Source organism: Battus philenor, unplaced genomic scaffold, assembly GCF_028537555.1.
Source record: "Battus philenor isolate CCGP_79_NKW_IND1 unplaced genomic scaffold, ilBatPhil1.0.hap1 SCAF_29, whole genome shotgun sequence".
Classification (NCBI taxonomy): Eukaryota; Metazoa; Arthropoda; class Insecta; order Lepidoptera; family Papilionidae; genus Battus; species Battus philenor.
Window position 1 is genome coordinate 3,099,599 of NW_027181692.1, and position 21,069 is coordinate 3,120,667.

Below are 21,069 nucleotides of genomic sequence, written 5' to 3' on the forward strand. Positions count from 1 at the left end.
TTCGTTGAAAGCAATTTATTATTGACTTTGATGTATAGATTCTATAAAGTATAGATAGATGTGTCGAAGCCGGCTGCCGCTACGTTGCGGTCTATCCAGGTGCGTACAGCTGCAACGTCGACGTAGACACCTGGAGTGTTGTCATCACCACATCCCAAGCCCCACGAGACTATCCCATTTTGAACATATCGATCGGTTTGAAGCTGTGAAAAAATAATGTTTAGTTAACTAATGCGACAGTGGGTAAACAAATAATGTTGGTGATTTAATTATATTATTACATAAGTAGGTAACAGTAAAGTAATACGTAACAATAGACCAAGAGACAAAAAAAAAAAAAAAACAAAAATGCATCGCAACACAAACGTCAATACAAAAAGTATAAAAAACAAATAAAAATATAAAGAGGTTTTAAATGACCCGATCAGTCGCCAATATTGATGTGGTTCTGGTCATCGGAAGACCCTGAATTCACCTGGAGTTTTTAGAGGGGGCTTATATCCAACAGTAGACGCCCAGCGGTTGAAATGTCAGTGATTTCTTATTTAATCATAGAGAGATTTATAGCTCCTATAAGAAACTCGCTACGATATAGCAAAGAAACACCTTTAATAACTCCGATTTACACAATAAAACTTATTTATACACAAAGTGAAGCTAAATAATACAAACCCAGTATCAGGGTTCATACTTTCTACTCGGGTCTTTCGATGAGTAAAATCGCAATCTGGTCGTTTCGGCGAATCTCTCCAGACTTGGGAAGCATTTAAAAAAAAAACTTGACAATATATAGTTTATGTGTGATCAAAATTAGGTGAAATATATATGTACATACATACATTCATACATATATTTATCACTCTACTCCTACGTACCCAAACTTTTCTTTTGCTTATTTCAGTGAGTAAGTTATACTTCAGCGCTAATAATAACCTAAATAATTGTACGTCCTTACATTGGAAATACTCGAAAATTATTCCATCTGAAAACCTTTAATAAATCTATTTGAACTTGTACAATGTTTGTGTAAAACTCACAGGAACAGGGCAAACTAGGGGAGATCCACCGTCTCCTACACAAGTGTCTTGTCCCCGTTCACCACCAGCGCACATGAAGCTGTCGTGCAGCTTGAAGAAAGGCCCGAGCCGCGAGCGTCTCATCTGTGTCTGACAGTTGGCACTTTCCACGATTGGCAACTCCACCTGGTAACCGTTCAAATACAGATGTTCTTTTGAAATTTTAAAAAATATTCACATTTGACTGTCTTTGAAATTCCTCTGCAAAACATTATACTTGTTTAAAAGCTAAGTTTAGATAATTTTAAAATATTTAATGGTTTTCTAAATAATATTGCTGAAAATACTAAATATAAATGCGATAATATAATCTTTATGCCGCTATGAAGCTTTCTGGTTAATGAAAAGACAATCTCAATAACTTTTCTCAATTCTTCAATTCGAAATGTGAAAACATACATATTGGTTCCACTGTTATTCGTATAGCCATACCAATCTAGACAAAATATCATATCAATACCTTATCACTTTCCTGTATGTTTTGAACAATGGTTAATTTGCTCATAGACATGTATTTATATATTGACTTACTAAAGCAGTTTCACAACTTTAGTTACTAAGGTTAGTTATCTATTGATGTCCTAGATGGCTCTAGTTATATTTTAAATCGCGCTATCATGTTTAATTTGTATTTGAAAGTTTAAAAGGCCTTGCTAGCTTTTAGCTTGCAAATTATAGACTTAAATGCGCGATTCCTGAGTCAGACGAAGCTATATAAGCCACGATAGAAGCAGACAGCATAAACATGATCTTAAATTTTTACTGTTTAAACCATTTACAAAAAATGTTACGGCTGTTTCTAAAAACTAACCTACTAAGCTTTAACACGTTCACTGCGGGCCCAATTTTGAAGAACTTTCAGCTGGTGCGGCTGAGGTCGAATCAGCCTCAAGCTGAACTTCCTAGTAGTGCGGTTGAGGCCTTTTCTGCCTCATGTTTCGGTTGAGTGTAAACAGCTGCCGCACTAGAGAGAAAACACGAGTTTTACGCGCCGCACCAGTGCAAAGTCAACCATGAGGCTGAATCGGCCTCAAGCCGCAGTGAACGTGTTAAGCAATGCTACCTTATCGCCAATTACTTAGTCAGAGTTCACTAAAATAGGGCTTAGGTCAAAAAATGCGACTAGAAGGCTTACGTTTGCGATTTGCATACTCTGGCGTATTTGACGCCTTGAGGTTCGGGATCTTTATGGTCCACGAGAATTAAATCTCGTGAAATAATGCGTCGCGGTCTTTTATTGCTGAGATAAAGCGAGTATGCTAGGTGAGATTCAGCTGCTTTCCAGGATGTGCCTAGGCGCAATTGAGAAACGTCTAAGTTTCGAATGAGATCTGGGGGTTCATCCAAAGGTTCGGAGATTGGTCAACGACAAGGCTTAGTTCGGTAGGAATCCTACATTACCATATCCTTACCCCAGAGTGGAGTGTATGTAGAAGATTTCAACCAAAACTTCTCATTAGTGTAAAAGAATTTGTGTATACTGATGCAATAAAAATCAAACCTTTTTCATTAAAACTTGGTATTGTCCAGCTAATTCAAAGCGGTCTGTTCCCCAGCCAGACGCCAAGCATTTGGCGCCACCAGGTGCGCGTTGGCCAGGGGGTGGAAGACAGGCGAGTCCCACGTTGGGCGCCAATATCATAGGATTTTTTAAAAACAGCAGCGCGACGTCATTGCGTAGGTTTCCTAAAAACATTGAGAGTCCTTATTATAATTTCTAATTAAAAATAGACTAATACTAAATACTATTGATTATTTTTCTGACATTTATAGATCGGTGAACGGCTAAAGGTGTAAAACCTGTAAAGGGGTGAATATATGACTTCTATAGCTGATTTTTCAGCAAAAAGGCTTTATACATATTTCTAATTACCTTGTATAAGCTGATCACTTTGAAATATTTTCGTTGTTCCTTCGTTTCAGCCTATAGACACCAACTGCATGTCATAGGCTTCCTGGAAAAATACCTATGGGAGGATATAACATAATCGCTACGCTTGGTCGGCGGTTTGGCATCCGAGTGTGGTATTATATTATTATTTATCCTTTGAAAACTTATATGTTAGCAGTGGCAATCTTATATAATAAATGCACAAAATATGAATTACATATGATTGTATCTGGGGAATCGAATCCGCGACCTACGATCCCTCGGCTCGATCTTCTGTAGCTGAGCTACTACTTCTCTAAATAATCTGAAATATGTTAAAGATAAAAAGTCTTAATAGTGGTCTTAATTTAAATATAATAGTTAAAAAGATAAAATTTACACGACTGAAATATGTTATGTTACTTTATTTTTTTCTACGCGAAACTAGAAAGGTTCGTAACTTTGGCAGTACAAAGTTTGTCGCACAGATAATACACGATATTTAATTTTAATACCAATTTTAAAAACGCTTTTCCTTGTTTATTATTTATGAAACCATCTATTTTTTGATATGACTCCTTTAACACGTTCACTGCGGGCCCAATTTTGAAGAACTTTCAGCTGGTGCGGCTGAGGTCGAATCAGCCTCAAGCTGAACTTCCTAGTAGTGCGGTTGAGGCCTTTTCTGCCTCATGTTCATCAATATTTTTTTACAATATTGAGTTAATGCTTCGCAGACATAAAGAAAGCTATATTTGTTTTTGTCATACCTCATACGGTTGAGTGTAAACAGCCGCCGCACTAGAGAGAAAACACGAGTTTTACGCGCCGCACCAGTGCAAAGTTTACCATGAGGCTGAATCGACCTCAAGCCGCAGTGAACGTGTTAAAGCTTTTACACCTTTATCCAAACCCTTTACATACGCCGAGATAATAATATCAGTAGAGTGTAATTCAAAAATAATTGGATAAAAATGTACTTTTTTAATGAAATTTATAAGACATGCTTATAAGATATTTTAAACAAAAGAAGAATACTTTTGTTATACTCGCTGTGCACCACGAGGTTGGCGACGTCGCGGTCCTGATGAGGGTGGGGTTCCTTGTCTGTTTGGGTGTCCCACTCGCCGGCACGAACACGCAGCGGGGCCGGACGAGCACCAGGTTCACCCACGTTGGGTTTACTTGTGGAGTTCAGAACCACGTGCGCTGCAGACAGCACCACGTTCGGATGAATAAGTGATCCCCCACCCACGTAAGATAGCTGATCGCTCCACACCGCTTTCATCACCCTGGAACTGTAGCGACAACGTTGTAGAGTGAAAGAGCATGTAGCAACTTACATAATCATCACCGTTTTAGCCATAAGACCTCCACAGCTGGACACTTCGCCCATAGATTTCTAATAAGATCGATTAAAATAGGCCTGTTCGTTGCCGTCGACTTTAACACGTTCACTGCGGGCCCAATTTTGAAGAACTTTCAGCTGGTGCGGCTGAGGTCGAATCAGCCTCAAGCTGAACTTCCTAGTAGTGCGGTTGAGGCCTTTTCTGCCTCATGTTTCGGTTGAATGTAAACAGCCGCCGCACTAGAGAGAAAACACGAGTTTTACGCGCCGCACCAGTGCAAAGTCTACCATGAGGCTGAATCGGCCTCAAGCCGCAGTGAACGTGTTAAGAAAGTAGTCTTTCTAACATATGCGTGGGCATCCCACTCTACGCTTGTCGGTTCGTGTTGAAAGACAATAACTTACGAAAATATATTACGGATTCAATTCCCAGAAAGCTTTACAATGTATGTAATAAAAAATTAAATCGCTACATGTGTTGCTAAACACAAAACTTGAGAACAGCTTAACTAATTAGAAGTTGTGAGGACAATAAGATTTTTCCTTTTTGGCTTTTAATCACATTTTTCTTTTCATTCATCATTTATTTCATCAAAAGATCATATACGGTGAGACATAGGATTTTCATAAAAATCGCCTATGAGCGGTCTTGCGCTACATGAGCAACTTTCGTGACTTTAACTTATTGTCAGTTCATCAAGAGGGGAATCTACCTGCACTGCATCTACTGGCTTGTGATCACCATTCGAGAAGCGGCTGATGGTTGCGTGTGTGGTGTGGGACACACCAATTTCAATTCAGACTAACAATTCTTTGGGTTACGTAGATGATCTTATATCTTCTCATTTTTGAATACAATCTCCACGCGAGGATCTGAGTATAGCCCCCTCTAATTGTTTCTGGGCCTTTTTGCAAGGTCCATTGTAAACGACTAACCACATATAATTTTCTTTTAATGTGAACTTACGTTAAAATGGCCACCATCCACGGGAACTCCCCGAACTTGGCCTCCCGGTTCACGTGACCGGTGGTGCGTAGCCCCACACCATTAGGATTCCGCCACCCGCAGCCTTTACGCTGGGATTGTATAAAAAATTATATTAAGTGTACTTTATTAGACAGCCTATAAAGGCACTAGAAAAAATGAAAAAAAAAACCTGCAGCACGAGAGCCATATTTGGCGCTTTTAACGAATGTTTGGTTTGTAGAATTATTTCAATATTTAAATTTATATTGCGTGTACAGATCAAGGGAAATCAAAACAAAGTACTCAATAATAAATAATATTATTCTACCATAAAATTAGTGAAATCCAAATACCGATCATTACTAACTAAACGGCAAAGAGTGCAGTCGTCACCATTCATCAAACTTGAAATAATCCAGTTCATTTTTTATATCTAAATCAAATACAACTATTTTGCACTTAGTTTTACATATTTTTAGTAAATATAATTTCTGTTAAATAATTATTTATAAATGTGTACAGATACAGTAGAGATATTTTGAATTTGAATTGAATACCTGTACTTCTCCCGAAGATGTTGGAACTATTACCACTTTTGATGAGGAACAGCAAGTCAGCAGATATGATGAACAGGGTCCATTAAGTTCTCTGTAATGGTAATAAACCTTATTATTTACAATAAAAGTTTTTCATTAAGACAGTTACTGATATTAATAAGTAAAATATTGATTGCTGTATTACACTTTTAGCGACTTGACTTGAATGGATATATTTATTTATTTATATACTTTAACACATACAAAAATAATACAATGGGCGTTCTTATCACACAAGGCAATCTCTTACAGACAACCATAGTATGGAATTATATTCACAAAATTAAAAATATTTTTCTACTATTGGAAAAGTCCCTTCTTAACCTCTACATATTATTATGGCATAAATTTTCAATAACCTGGGGTGGCCAAGCTTCTTGATGGCTGTTTTGCTAAATTTGTAATTTTTCGCGAGCCGCAATTAAATACTTATTAAATCTAATAATCAATCTACACAAACGGCCAGAATTGAATGTATATTTAGTATGAAAAGGACCAATATTTAGCCACTTCCGCACATGCAGTAGTAGTCGTTACAATATACAAGGCTACCGCTGCTTAATAAAAAATATTTGGTATGTAGTGAAAATACGCATTTTTTTAAATAACGCTTCCTCAATTTTCTTATGTGTGTTTAAAACCTTTTCCGAGCGATAAGATCGTCCATTGTACTCTTTTGTTTATTATTATGAAACTATTTAAATGTATCCTAGCGTGTAAAATAAAGGATATTAAATATTATCATCATTTAGTTGTTAATTGATATTTATAAGCAAGTTTCGATTGCTGTATAAAAACACATTTAACGACTTCTTAATATCAAATATGACCTACAACGAATTTATGTCATAATTGACATAATTTATTTATTTATTTTTTATATTAATTAACACTAATTATTTTACACATCAATAAAGAAATATACAGATGATTAATAACTATATGTGGAAGTAAAGGACATGTAGCGGGCATAAACACATACATATATGTACTTATATACGTAATTTTTATACGACGTTTTATCCCATAGATGCCCACTGCTGGGCTTAACCCTTCCCCAAAGATATCTATCTATAGGGGGTTATTTTTATTCATAATGCTTTCTTATGCGCCTTTGACCAACAAATCGTCGGATGAATAGCGATAATGTGCTGGAAGATGCATGCAGACTGAGTAGGTAGGTATTCTGACCCTGGAACTTTTAAACCTCCTACCCTTTTAAATAAATTATATTTTTCTTCTGTTGTCGAGTTTGCTGTTTCATTTACCGTCCTCACCTTTGGCAGGTGAGAAAATATGACCGGTATACTATAATGGTATACTTGAACATAACGCTATGAGGGTCAATAACGCGCCTTTATCTAAGAAAAGCCTATAACTAACTCTATTTTTTCTAATTTTCAACTTTTACTAGTTATCAATAAAAGTCCTTTACGATATTGCAGGTTGTTTTAAATTATATATGTACGTACGAGTATATATATATTTTCTGGCGTGTAAAATAGTTCTTATGAAATAAATAATCTTATGAAATCTAAGTAAAGGTAAATCACGCCAATTTTTTTTAAGATAATATTCTTATGTACATAGACTATGTTATATGTATGTAAAAATAAATAAATAAGAGTAATTTAAACGCAAAATCATATACCTGAAGTCTATGTAAAACTACAGAATGCTTCATATAACCGATTTTACATTTTTAAGTTAAAAAATTACCTGATGTCAATAATTCCAATGCCATCCTCGTTGTCAAGTGCCTCGCTGCACCGGGAGGGGGCCACGCATTGGCCAGTCTGCCCGTCTGGCTTCCTGCAGGTTTCTACCACTGGTGGCCGAGCTAATGTAACATAATATATCATTAATGAGTTTATCTGGCGACCACGAGTTTTATACCTGAGAAAGATAATCAATATTTCTCGGAAGACACTAAATTTAAGCGTCTTTTAACACGTTTACTGCGGCTTGAGGTCGATTCAGCCTCATGGTAGACTTTGCACTGGTGCGGCGCGTAAAACTCGTGTTTTCTCTCTAGTGCGGCGGCTGTTTACACTCAACCGTATGAGGTATGACAAAGGCAAATATAGCTTTCTTTATGTCTGCGAAGCATTGACTCAATATTGTAAAAAAATATTGATGAACATGGGGCAGAAAAGGCCTCAACCACACTACTAGGAAGTTCAGCTTGAGGCTGATTCGACCTCAGCCGCACCAGCTGAAAGTTCTTCAAAATTGGGCCCGCAGTGAACGTGTTAACATGTACTTTTGGGAATCTTTGCTTGCAGTGGTGGTATTCGCTTATATGAAGATAATTCACACATTTACAGATTTTACGACTAAAACTATTCACCCTGTATAAACTATATCTAACATAGCATACTACAAAAAGGTATCTCGTGAAGTTTAATCAAAAGTTTGAGGTAAGCAATTAAAAGTTGAATTTCGTGAAATTATGCGACTTGGAAATTTTGTTTGTAATACGTTCATTGTTTCTCTCTATGATATATCATTTTTCTTTTCAGTCGATGAACGCCCACAGGACAGCATAGGTATATATATACTCCTAAGGTGGTCACTATGATCCAGCGACCATAGCTATGTCCTCGGTCTACCTCTTGTGGGACCCGCTCACACCTCGTCTTCCGGTTCGTGGTCGCAATTTAAGATCCTTTCGGCCACCAGTGCCATCAGTCGTATGATAGATGTGCCTTACCCACTAACACTTTAAATGAGCAATTCTTCGAGCTATGTTGATCTTAGTTCTTCTGCATATAATCTAATATATAAAATTCTCGTGTCACGGTGTTCGAACTTAAACTCCTCTGAAACGGCTTGACTGATTTTTACCAAATTTAATATGCGTATTCAGTAGGTCTGAGAATCGGCTACTATCTATTTTCTATACCCCTAAGTGATAAGGGTTGTTCACACTTAAATTTTTTTTTTTTTTTTTTAACGAAATTTTTGTTTTTAGTTTTTATGATACAGCATACAAGAATACATACAACCATAAATTTTCATCCCTCTACGATCTACCCTTATTTTTTATTTGTAAATTAAAATATCAATTTTTTTGTGCAAAACAACGTTTGCGGGATCAGCTAGTAAAATATAATAATCTGTCATAAAGCACTGTCCTATTAAATGTAACAGTGGTGCTATTTGAAAAACGAAGGTAATTTTGATGCACCACTTGTAAGGTTACCTGTTGATGGTGCCGCTGTGCTACTCAGGATCTCCAGGTGATGTATGATGGCATCCAGATCACCGCCTTCATCATCTTGTGAATTACAAACGTCCGACAACGTTATCACCAATATTAATGTAGCCCAATATATCTGTAAAGTTATATAATGTTTTTTACACGTATTTGTAATCGTTGAACATTTAATTTGTTTAAATTTTATTCTACCACTGCGATAAAAAATAGGTAACATTTTGTTACGTACAGACTGTATATGTAAAAGTTTTAAAGGGATGATTATGTAGCTTATTCGTCAGTAAATACTTTTAAAGGTTATGCGCCTATTTCCAATCACACTGTATAAAGTGATCATCTTGAAATAAGTTATAATAATATATTTTTTGATCGGAATTCGAAGGCATAAATCCTGGCAGTACAAAGCCAGCAGGGACAGATAATAAACAATAAAATATGGTAATTCGAATTTTGAAAATGCATTTTCTTACTTTATATATATTATCATCACCATATTTATTATTTCAATATTGAAAACTTTTAACATCTAACCAATTGTCCTGTTTAACACAGCGTATTAAACTTCACACGCTGCATTATACAGGATGATTAATCATAGTATTAAATATGTATTGTAATGTTTCTGAGAAGTTTTTGCTGTTAGCCCTAAGGCTTTTACAGCTTCATCGGAAACGACTTCACGGAGCGGAAGGGTCCGTGAACTATACTAAACTAAACCTTCGGGTTTCCGAACCTGCATTATACCCTCTGATGGAGAATGAGGCAATAGTAGACAGGTTTACCTGGTCGAATCAGATCGTGTGCTGAGTGTGAAGTTATAATGTGGAGGGCAGCATAAACCACTCAGCAGTCTAAGGAAAGATACTGATCCTACCTTGGATCGCATACGCTGTTCGCGGCGACGGGAGGCCGACGCGTTTTACGTAACGTACGGTGGAATGTTGAACTTGATTTTTGAGCATCGCACGCGTTTTTTGTATCAAATATTAGGAATTCATAATATTTATACAAAATCGCGTTCAGGACAACTACAGACATCTTCCATAGATGGCGTTGGCGGTTGATTGCCTCGTGCTGGGTTCCGTATTTACTTCGTTGTTCAACTACAATATGGTAATTTAGTTTAATTTTGTGTAATAGTTGGGCTTTTGTACCGCGCTATGCTATCTTAACAGTTTGACTGCTTTGAAAGCTGCGAACCGTTTCCTTTGTAATTTCAGGTGAAAGAACAGACACAAGTAAATATGCTAGCATTATTATAACTCATCAAAGAAAGGATAGGAATTTAATTTCCAAGGAAAAAAACATCTTTTGTTTATTGTTTTTTTATAATAGGAAGATAATTACTAAAATTAATTTTATTTATATAACAAAATCAAGTTGAAACATGTCCCGCAGTTTTTGTGCCTTCTTGCTAAAATTTATAAAACATGATGAAAACACGGATAAGTCGGAAACGAATAAGACGAACACGTTGTATCCTCATATATCGAAAGTGTATGAAATAAATACTCTTATAAATATATATATTCTTGTTTTCGTAATGATACACATAGCGCCATCTATGGACTCTTAAAATTTTTTGTTTACTGTCACGACCTTATATTAAGAAAATATTATCTGCTTAATGTTTTAATCTATACAAATAAATAAAATAGGAGTGTCTGTTTGTAGTAAATAACAGGTTTTTACTACTTGCATACGAATATATACGACACATCTATCAATCTGAAATTTTTTTTTTAATTTTTGTCTGCTTGCCTGTTTGTTGTTCTGAATAATCTTTAAAATGACTTTTAGAAAAGTTCTTGAACGAAAAAAATGTATATAACTAACTATTTTTTTTCGCAAATCTAGTCGACCATATAATAAATAGAGCATCAAAGCTATGCTGCTTTGTTTTTATATTAATAAAATATTTCAGATGTACGAAATTTTTGATACACATATACATTTGCATAGTAAGAAGTGTACTGATATATAATATCTGTGAATGACCACTGAATCTATGCATTCCAAAAAAAAGTAAAAAGGATAAAAAAAAGGTTTTAGTATCAAATGTCCTTCGTTTATAATAAATTTCAAATACTGATTAGTTATAGATATCATGTACTTGTACAATATTATTAACTGTTCGGTGGATTACCCTGAAATTTTCTCACATATTTAAATAGAGATTATGATCTGGTAGCTAGTTAGAGAATATAAAATGTTTTTGGTTGCTATTTTGTTTTATAGTTACGATATAATGTCTAATTTGAAATATTTTGTGGTTCTCTGGTCTCGGCCAAATTTAATGTCAGTAAAATTTTAGACGTGTCTGTGATATTGTATTTACTATATTTTATGAATCACACAGGCTTTTTATTGTTATTCTTATGTAATTTATGTATAAAGTAAGAATGGTATATTTAGAGTTGTGAGCCTAATAAAATAAAAAAAACTCTAAGAATATATATTTACTTATATTATGTTAAATTACATATTAAAAGAAGGAAAAAGAAGGTCTTAGATATGTTGTGGAAGTTTATTATATATACGTACACTGACACATTAATAATTTATTAACGAAATAAAAACATTCTTTATTGAAATAGGCAGTGCACTTTCAAATCGTCAATCAATATAAATATCGCCATTGTTGTCCCTACTGGAAGGTACTAACTGAAGGCTGTTCTGCTGATAAGCCGGAGAGAAACTCAACATTCAATGGAATCAGGCGTTATGTTACGTTAAGTCCATCATAAGTAAGAAAGGGACCAATATTTAGCCACTTCCTCACATGCAGTGGTAGTCGTGCAACAAAGTGCACCGACCGCCAGCCCGCTGATAAATGCGTATGCGGCAAACAATGCGAACTGCCACCGTCAAACCACTCAACACGTGTTTCACCCCTCTACGGGGCATCTTCAGGAGTTATGTTACACCGATTAGTGCCAAACACCGAGTTAACATTTCATATATTCGTGTGTGGTATAAATGGAAGTACGGAGTCCGACTTGTTAGTAGTTGTAGTAGTTGGACTCTGTACGTACGCTTCCAAACGATCCTATTGTAAACTGTTGGAAGCCTATGCCCAGCAGTGGTCACAACTGAAATAATGATATAGAGATAGATATTTACAAAAATTATTCTACTGCGAAAATTATAAAATTCAATTTTTCCTCTTATTGCAAACTGTGTCTCAACATTTCTTAATTTTTTAAAACAAGGCTTTTATACAGATTACCATAACGACTTCATAGGTGTCGTGGAGGTTTTAGATATTTGTTAATGCAAAGGCTGTAACGTTGCAAGTAATCGTCCCATAAATCTTAGTTAAAATTTTAACCAAAAAATATAAACACGAGAAACATCGTATAAATCGCAATACAGCAAAAAATTGTTCAACCCTTGGCGGAGAACGGTACATCTCAAGTGGCGTGGAAGCGTGCTATTTCCATCGGATCTTTGTTTTTATAACAAACATTCCAATGCGCCCGCGCACCAGCCACAGCAGCTTACATCATTGCCCGGTAGAAGGATCCTGGCCTCGGTCGCGTTCGTTAGCTAGGTGTCATCTCACGCACCGACGCACACTCTTTGTGTCGGTTGCGTTCACCAGCTACGTGTCGTCTCACGCGCCGGGGCCAATTAGAATTTACGTTATAAATCCACGTTTTGGTCCTTTTCGTTCTCTGGGCATCGTTTAATTCACGCCACAACTTTCATATCGCCTCGCACCCCAAGGGGTGCGAGTTTTATACAAAATAAATAACCTACTATCATTGAGGTTGAATTTATATCACCTTGCACCGAAAGCAACACATCCTGTGAACTACTGGCGCTCCCTGCTCTCAACTTGCTGCCGCCTGACCAGTGCTGGGAGATCGTGCTGCTGGCTACCATCATCATCAGGGGAGTACGGAGCTGTGATGCAAAATCAGACTAGATCTTCTGTCCTCTACCCTTTTAATTATATGGAAATTATTTTTCCAATAACGGCACAAAGCTTCTTGTCAAACAGCCCTTAGCGCTCCGTCACTTTACTTTATTTATTTAATATTCTTTATTGTGTACGCTAGGATACATTTAAATAGTTTCATAATATTAAGCAAAAAAGTACAATGGGCAGTCTTATCGCACGAGGCAATCTCTTACAGACAAACATAATATTATATATTAGGATAGATCTCAAAAGATCGCAACGACAATGTAGTATTGCGTTGCCCTTTTTAAACTTACCTTTCAACGGGAAAACAAAGATAATAAATTTTGCAAAATGCAATTTCTTACCTTCATACTGTCCGTATAGAGATCGCAAATGTAATAATTAAAATGTTAAATATAGTTAAAAACTTATTCAATATCACAGTACGTATATTCACATTTGGCACATAAAATACCATTTATGAATAAATATAATAATGATAATGCTACTGTTGTAATGATGCGCGATCATTACGCACTGAGTGTTTGTCATTGAATCTTTTAGTTTTATTTATAAATGTAATTACGAATTGAACTGTGATAATTATTGTAAATGAATTGACATACTGCACGGAGAGAGCTGGTAATTGTAGGCGCGTTATTATTTAGATAACGTACAAGCATTATTTATGTGTCGGGTTTTTCAATATTTACTCCGTTTTCCTAACAGATACTAATATCACTGAAAGGTGGTTTAAAGTTAACTTGACGTTATTTGGGTGACTTAAGATGAACAAACATAATTTGCAACCATGATTCTATGAAGATATTAACGCGTATACCTGGAGCAAAACTAAAATAGCTATAATTGTATAAAAAAAAAACTGTGGTCTAGGAAATAAGATGAAAGAAGAAAGGTGATACACAGGAGACGATTTGGATGTAAAGAAAGGTGGATATCATGAAGGGCAGAAGTAAATTGTAATATAAGAGATTGTGAAGCATGAAAGGAGATAGTGAAACAAAAAAAAATGTAAAAATTTTAATAAATTTATCCGATTTGTAGCGTCCCTGGCCTGTCCGAGCAGGGGGAAACGAGTAGTCGCCAAATAGAGAGGCCATTAAAAAGAAAATTAGATAACACCAAAGAAAAATCGTTCATGTAAATGGATGCCTTGATAAGGTCGCCGAAAAACGCAGGAAGAAGACGGATTAAAAACGAGTTTGGTAATTATTGTGTATCAGTTTATGTTACGATTTTGGTCTAAAATAACTTTGCAATCATACGCTGTGACTTTATTCAATACTTCCTGACTCGAGAGAACCAAGATTAGTTGCTTAATAATAAAGTTTTTTTTAATGGCAATGTTGCCTTATTCATTCTCTTTATCTATATCTTGAATAAGGAAAAATTAAAGATGTACCAGTAAATATACTGGTATGAATCCAATTTGAGTAGAAGCCTCCTTCAACCTGTGCCAAGCCTCTCTTGCCTCGACTTTTTTCATTTATTCGGGACTAGCTAGTGTTACAACTATAATAAAAGGGTGTAAATAATTTTTTCACTTTTTTGTTTTTACTGTTGTTTCTCCTCTCTTTATCTCACAACGTTCACAAAATCTTCCTCGCTTCACGTTCTGATCTTCTTTTCGTCTCTATTTCCTTGTCTACATACCTATTTACATTGGTTTTTATTTCGCAGCATATATTTATTTATTTGGTTAAACCAAACGTTTTAAGCTGCCATCCGATGTAATTTGGTTAATTTGATGTACAAACACGCCTGTTCAGCTACGCATGCTGATCTTAAATATCTAATAAATTCAGGCGTTACTTTGCGAAAGTCCATCCTAAGTAAGAAAAGGACTAATATAGCTACTTCCGCTATGTAGCAGTAGTCGTGCAATAAAGTGCACCGCCCGCCAGCCCGCTGATAAATGCGCATGCGGCAAACAATGCGAATTACACAACTACCACCGATAAATCACTCAACACGTGTTTCACCCCTCCATGGGGCATCCTTAGGAGTGATGTTACATCGATTATATTTATTTAAATATTTATTCAATGATACAAATAGAATAATACAGGGCAGGCAAATAAAAATATAGGGCACGCTGATCCCAAATCTAAGTCCGAATCTTTTTCACTTATTTGCTATTGTACATTATAAATATTGTGAATGTTGAGCACAAAACTTAAATAAGCACGTGTATCAACATTTTTAATTGTTATAACGCTAATTTTGCAATTTATTTATATCTTACTAATCAAATTTTTCGAAGATCTGTATGATGCTAATCCCAGGTTTCTTTATCTCCTATAAAACGTTTATTTTTGTTTATTAATTTACACACATTAAAAACCAAAACTTTTTAAATAATAAAAAAATGTACCAAATTACAAAGATAATAAATAAAAAAAGAAACAAATTATATAGAAGTACAAGAGGCGGTCTTATCGCTCGAGGCGATCTCTACCAGACAAGACAACCTTTGCATGAAGATGAGAGAGGTAAGAGATATGAAGAAGAGAGCAGTTTAGGAGAGTCTTTAATACAATAATATGCTTAATTAGGCAATTAGTCATAATATAAATTATAATTTATTTCGTAAACAAATTTAATTTAGGATAGAGAACTCTCTCTACTCTTAAATTTATTTTAGTAGAGCTAAACGTTTTCCGATGAAACGCTTTAGACCTGAGAAGAACAGGCTAAAGAAACTGAGTGGAACTATGTGTTTTTAATAAATATTGAAATGTTCTACAAAGTCATTTAAATTTGATGCACCCCTGGCCTAAAAACGTTTTTTGACAATTTTTTAAAGGATTATTAAAGAGTAATTGTATATCGCAAGTCCGACTGAATGAAATGACTATCGCCGCTATCATTTTCATCTGTTTTTTTTAATATTTGAAATCTGCGAGTTATAATATACCATTGTTAAATTTATCATAATTTTCTGGCTAAAAATGGCTGAGATAGGTAATATAGAAAAATAACAAGAATCTTTACAAAAATAATACCTTATCTTATTTATTTTTTAATCTAATATATAAAATTCTCGTGTCACGATGTTCGAACTTGAACTCCTCTGAAACGGCTTAACTGATTTTTACCAAATTTAATATGCGTATTTAGACCTATTCTGAGAATCGGCTACTATCTATTTTCTATGCCCCTAAGTGATAAAGGTTGTTCACACTTAAAAATTTTTTTTATTTTTTTAACGAAATTTATTGTTTTTATTTTTTTATGATACAGCATACAAGAATACATACAACCATACACAAATATAAATATTAAAAGATTGTTCGGTTTAAAATTAGTTTTTAAACTATACAAAGATTATAAATTTAACTATATAATTTTTTGTGATATAACCAATATTTAGTTTAATGTCTCTTCTATAAAGTTGTATTTTCAGATTTATTATTTTATTCGGTGAAGGCGACGATATTTACAAGTTTTTAAATTTTGCAATTCATTTCCTTATTTGACTTTCCCGGTTCAGGGTGATATTCCCAAGAAACTTGATATTGTGTACTCCTTGCTTGATATATGCTTCAAGATATATTTATTGCTACGAGTGCAATAGGCTGACCATTATTTATAGTTCATATGATAAATATATAGTTAATTAAACGTGGTGTCACTTCGCATCAGTCACTCGGGCCATGGAGTGGGCTACGTTGAGAAGATCTGAAGATGAATGAAATAAACTGTCATTTCGCAACGGACTGAAAAGACAAACAAGCGGTGGGCAGGCTATATACCGCGCAGTACATATGGTCATTGAGGCTTTTAGATTCCGGAGATTGCGAGCTCAGCGCTTGGAGCGTTCGGACGTGTCTCTCGACTATTCCGCCTCCCGTATTGCTGACTTGCATTTAGGTTCGATGCATTGCACCCTGGTGCCACCCAGATGCTAGCTGTACGGCCACGCAGCCCGCAACTGCTTCTCCCGCCCTCGGTGCGTCAAGTGCTTAGGGGATCACGGGACTGCAGACTGTCCCCGTCCCGCTGTCACAGAGACACCACCCACGCCACCCCGCCAACTACAAGGGCTGTCTTAAGGCGCCTAAAATACGTCGCGCAGGCCGCTCCTCGACCTCCCGCCCTCCCAAAGTCGCCGCCCGACCTACCTCCTCTGCTCCCGCGGAAAATATTTCGAAGCCCTCTTCGAAACCTCTTCTCCCTCCTCTGCCCCCAGTCACTTCAGCCTGGGCGAAGCCACTCTACCCACACACTTTACCACCCCATCGATTGCTCACGAGCAATCGACACCCTCCAAACCCCAAACCGGAACCCCTTCGCTTGCCGAGGAACTCCCACAATACATAGCCAATGTAGACTCAACGAAGTATGCATTCTCGCGGCAAAACTCCGCAAAACCTCGGATCCCTCGGAGCACTTTTTCTGTATTGCGGAGCACTCGGCCCTTCTCGCCGCCCTTAAAGTGGCGCCCTTAAATAATATCCGCTCCCCCGTATCAACGCCAGGACACACGCCTCACATCGAGCCCCGGCGGTCTCGATGCACATGTCATGCACTATTCACTTACACATGACACGGCGGCCGCGTCCGCCTAATCCGCGTTCAAGGGAGGGCGGGCCGGAGAGGCCCGTGTCTCTCCCGACCGCCGAGTATTCCTCGCTTCGTGCTACATACTACACCCCACTCACTACACTATACACCTACACGGTTATAGTTCTCCGCGTGTAGACGTCTTCGTCGTAACTGAGGTACGATCCCCAGCGTAAAATTTTTAGTCCGTGGACCTCTGTTTCCACGGGCTCGATTTTGATGAAGCTGTACAAAGTCTAGACCGGCTAGCAGCACAACATCAAATACATCAAATAGCAAATAGTGTGACAATGTATTCGTGTTCGCTGCAAACTTAAACTTAAGGTACACACTGAAGTTTTTTTTGCGCGGAGGTAGAGTCAGAGAGACAATGTTTAGTAAATTTTATGAACTCTACTATACAATAAGCTTGACATCTATTAGAATAATTATTTGTTTGATTTCTTTATTTTTTTTTTTCAGGAATACCAAACCCGATTAGGCATTTAGATTTATTAGCAATTGTGAGGTGGAAAAACGTTTATTTAATTATTAAAACAATTTGTGCGCGGAAAATGAATAATTCGCCTACGCGCGGTTGCGCATCGAACCATGGCTCAAATCCGACTCTCTGGAACTCCAACGGCCGCGGGCGCACGTGCTGCGCGTCTTGGCTACCTGCCAAGAGCAAGCAAGAGCGCGTATATTGCACGCCGTGCGAGTGAGCGAGACGAGTGGGCGAGACAAACAAAAGGTGAAGCGTTGTGACGACGTCCGCGGGAACTTTCACATAGGGCGGCTTTTTATATAGCAATATTATTACACAATGTATTATTTCTACGCACTGTTACTTAGAGACTCTAAAATCGGCTGTAAATATTTTTTGCTCATTTTTGAGGTTGTCCTTCGATTTTACATTATAAAGAGTTATTTGTTATAGGTGTAAAAAATTTAAATGGTAAATGTATACATTTGACAGCAGAAAGCTTTAGAGCTAGTACATTTATTTCTAATGATAAAGTGATTACTGTAAAATATATCACATTAATTTATTTTACTAATGGAAATAATGATATCTTTTGGCAGTACAAAGATTGCAGGTACAGACAGCAAACAATAATAAGTTTTAAATATATTTAGCGAATCGTATGTGATACTTATGTTTGCTGTTATATATATAGCTTTACAACTTTTTTTTTTCCAATATTTTGCTTTGTCGTTTGACGTATTCCTTTCATATTCTTTTCAATTTAAATTAAACAAAAAGGTTTTAATGCGAGCCGTATAGACCGTTTCACCACACGTTGTAATCCGAATTTCGGAAACGCCTGTTCTTATCATAATATCATTATATTCATTATTTCTGAAACCATTAATATTGGATTCACTAATACCTTTAATACTTTGACACCCATAACCCACACTTTATATAGTGTAGACATTTTTAGATTTAAACGTAAAATGAAAACAGTAACAACAGAAGCAAAAGTAATCAATAAGAAAAAATAGCAATAAAAAATGTGTGCGTGACGGTATTTTGGGTTGAACACAATCGTATAATTATTATTAAACGGTTTTATTTAGTTCGACCCGTACGGATTTTGTTTATTTGGGTCAAAATTAGAAATTGAAATTTAAGCACCTTCCCGTTGTCAGATTGATCTGTAATTTGGTACACACATTTAATTTAGATGACAATACAATATAATAAAATCAATAACATTATAAATCTAAGATGGCCGCCGATACTAAATGGCGGATTACATATTTTTCCTTAACCCCCTCAATATGAGTATCAAATGAAAGGGCTACACTAGTAAAACACGATGATTATGTCAAAATTCAAGATGGACGCCGTTCCAATATGGCGGGCTAAGTACATATTTTTCCACAATCACCACAATATCGGTATCAAAAAACCGTTTAACTTAAAAGTTTTTTAAATGTATTTATGTTCAGTTACAGTGCACGCATACTTACACACATATACATGGTTTCGTCCTGTCAGTATGTATAGCTTCCTATTGCAAAGCGACTCGTGTCTTAGTTCAGAGTGTAAAATAATGCGTTCGGAGCGAACTGTACTGCTAATTTTTAAAGATTTCCATTATTAGAAGCTGACTGGACCTTAAGGTCATCTTGTGGGTGATCTTCTCACGCTGCGCTTACCGGTCCGTGGTCTTTGTTGCCGAATCTTAAGCCTCCAGCGACTCGTCTAGTAGAACCGTTCATTCTTGATTCGATCTCAGAGACTGAGAACTCGTTAATGGCCCCGAGTGATTTTTCAATATCTTTTTCAATGATTCCCATAGATCCGCCCAAAGATTGTCAATAAATTTAAAATATTTAAAAATGATTAAATTAATTATTAAAAATAAATTGATTGATGAACAAACAAACTGTAAGTGTAGTAAGTAAACAAACTGTTCTTTATATTTTTTACTAATCTACAAGATATAAAAACCAAAAATTGTAATAATTTTTAATTATAAACATAAATCCATGTACATTTTATTTATTGCTAGCGCTACTACGGAACGATCAACACGAAATGAATACAATAGAAATAGAAAATTGTTTAGCGAAGATACATCCTCGCATCATGGAATGTGTATGCTGCCAATCTTTTACCAATGCATATGCAAACTCCAGCATATGTTATAAGTAACCTGGATACAGATATTAATTTGGGTTCCCATTGGATAGCTATGCATATTGACGAAGAAGTTTTCGGAGAGTACTTTGACTCATGTGGATTACCTCCAAAAGGCTTCCATCGGAAGTTCATTGAGATAAATTCTGTTTCGTGGAATTATAATAAACTTCGACTCCAGAATGATTTAACAGCTGTTTGTGGAGAATACTGTATAATGTATATCTGTTATAAATACCATTTTTTAGACTTCATCGACATTTCTACACGGGATACTTTCTTCAACGATTTGATAAATAATAAGTTTAATATGAACCAAATCTCAAGAAATAATTATATCTCTCCATAATAATGATATTTATAAAATCAATATAATTGGATATTTAAAACACTAATTAGAAACATACACAGGATGTTAAATTATAGGTATAAAAACTTTAAAACTCTAAATGTTTACCTTATTTACTATCAATTAAGAAATGTTGCATTTTATCCGAAAAATAATAAAAAGCGTTTTTAAAATTCTTATTACTACATATTAAAATTAATCATTGTTTACTATATATCCCTTTAGATTCGGTACTACTAGAATTTATTGTCCTGTTGCATTTCAATATAGTTTCAGACTGATCACTTAATACATAGTGATCGGAAATAGGTGTAAAGACTAAATATTTATGCTAACAAAGGAGTTTTAAATTCATGCCTTAGCTCATAAACGAATTTCAAACACCTTGTATATGTGATTAGTTTTTCAAGTAAGTCTTTAATGCACATAAACTATAGCAGAGATTCCCAAACTTTTTTGTGTCGTAGACCCCTTGCCATGTTTTTCCGTGTTGGGTAGACCCCCTACTTACCTG

The 21,069-nt window shown here is 35.8% G+C and overlaps 1 protein-coding gene across 1 annotated transcript; it reads right to left on the minus strand.

The window, feature by feature from the left end:
- Positions 1–16,877, minus strand: LOC137926445 (phenoloxidase-activating factor 2-like). The gene is made up of 9 exons (XM_068770044.1): positions 16,764–16,877; positions 9,063–9,195; positions 7,577–7,697; positions 5,819–5,909; positions 5,262–5,371; positions 3,985–4,244; positions 2,578–2,762; positions 1,044–1,202; positions 1–203 (listed from the first exon to the last, which is right to left on the minus strand). Exons 1-9 carry the CDS (start codon positions 16,875–16,877, stop codon positions 42–44), a joined length of 1,335 nt encoding a protein of 444 aa, XP_068626145.1. The 3' UTR covers positions 1–41.
- Between the last annotated feature and the right edge of the window lie 4,192 nt (positions 16,878–21,069).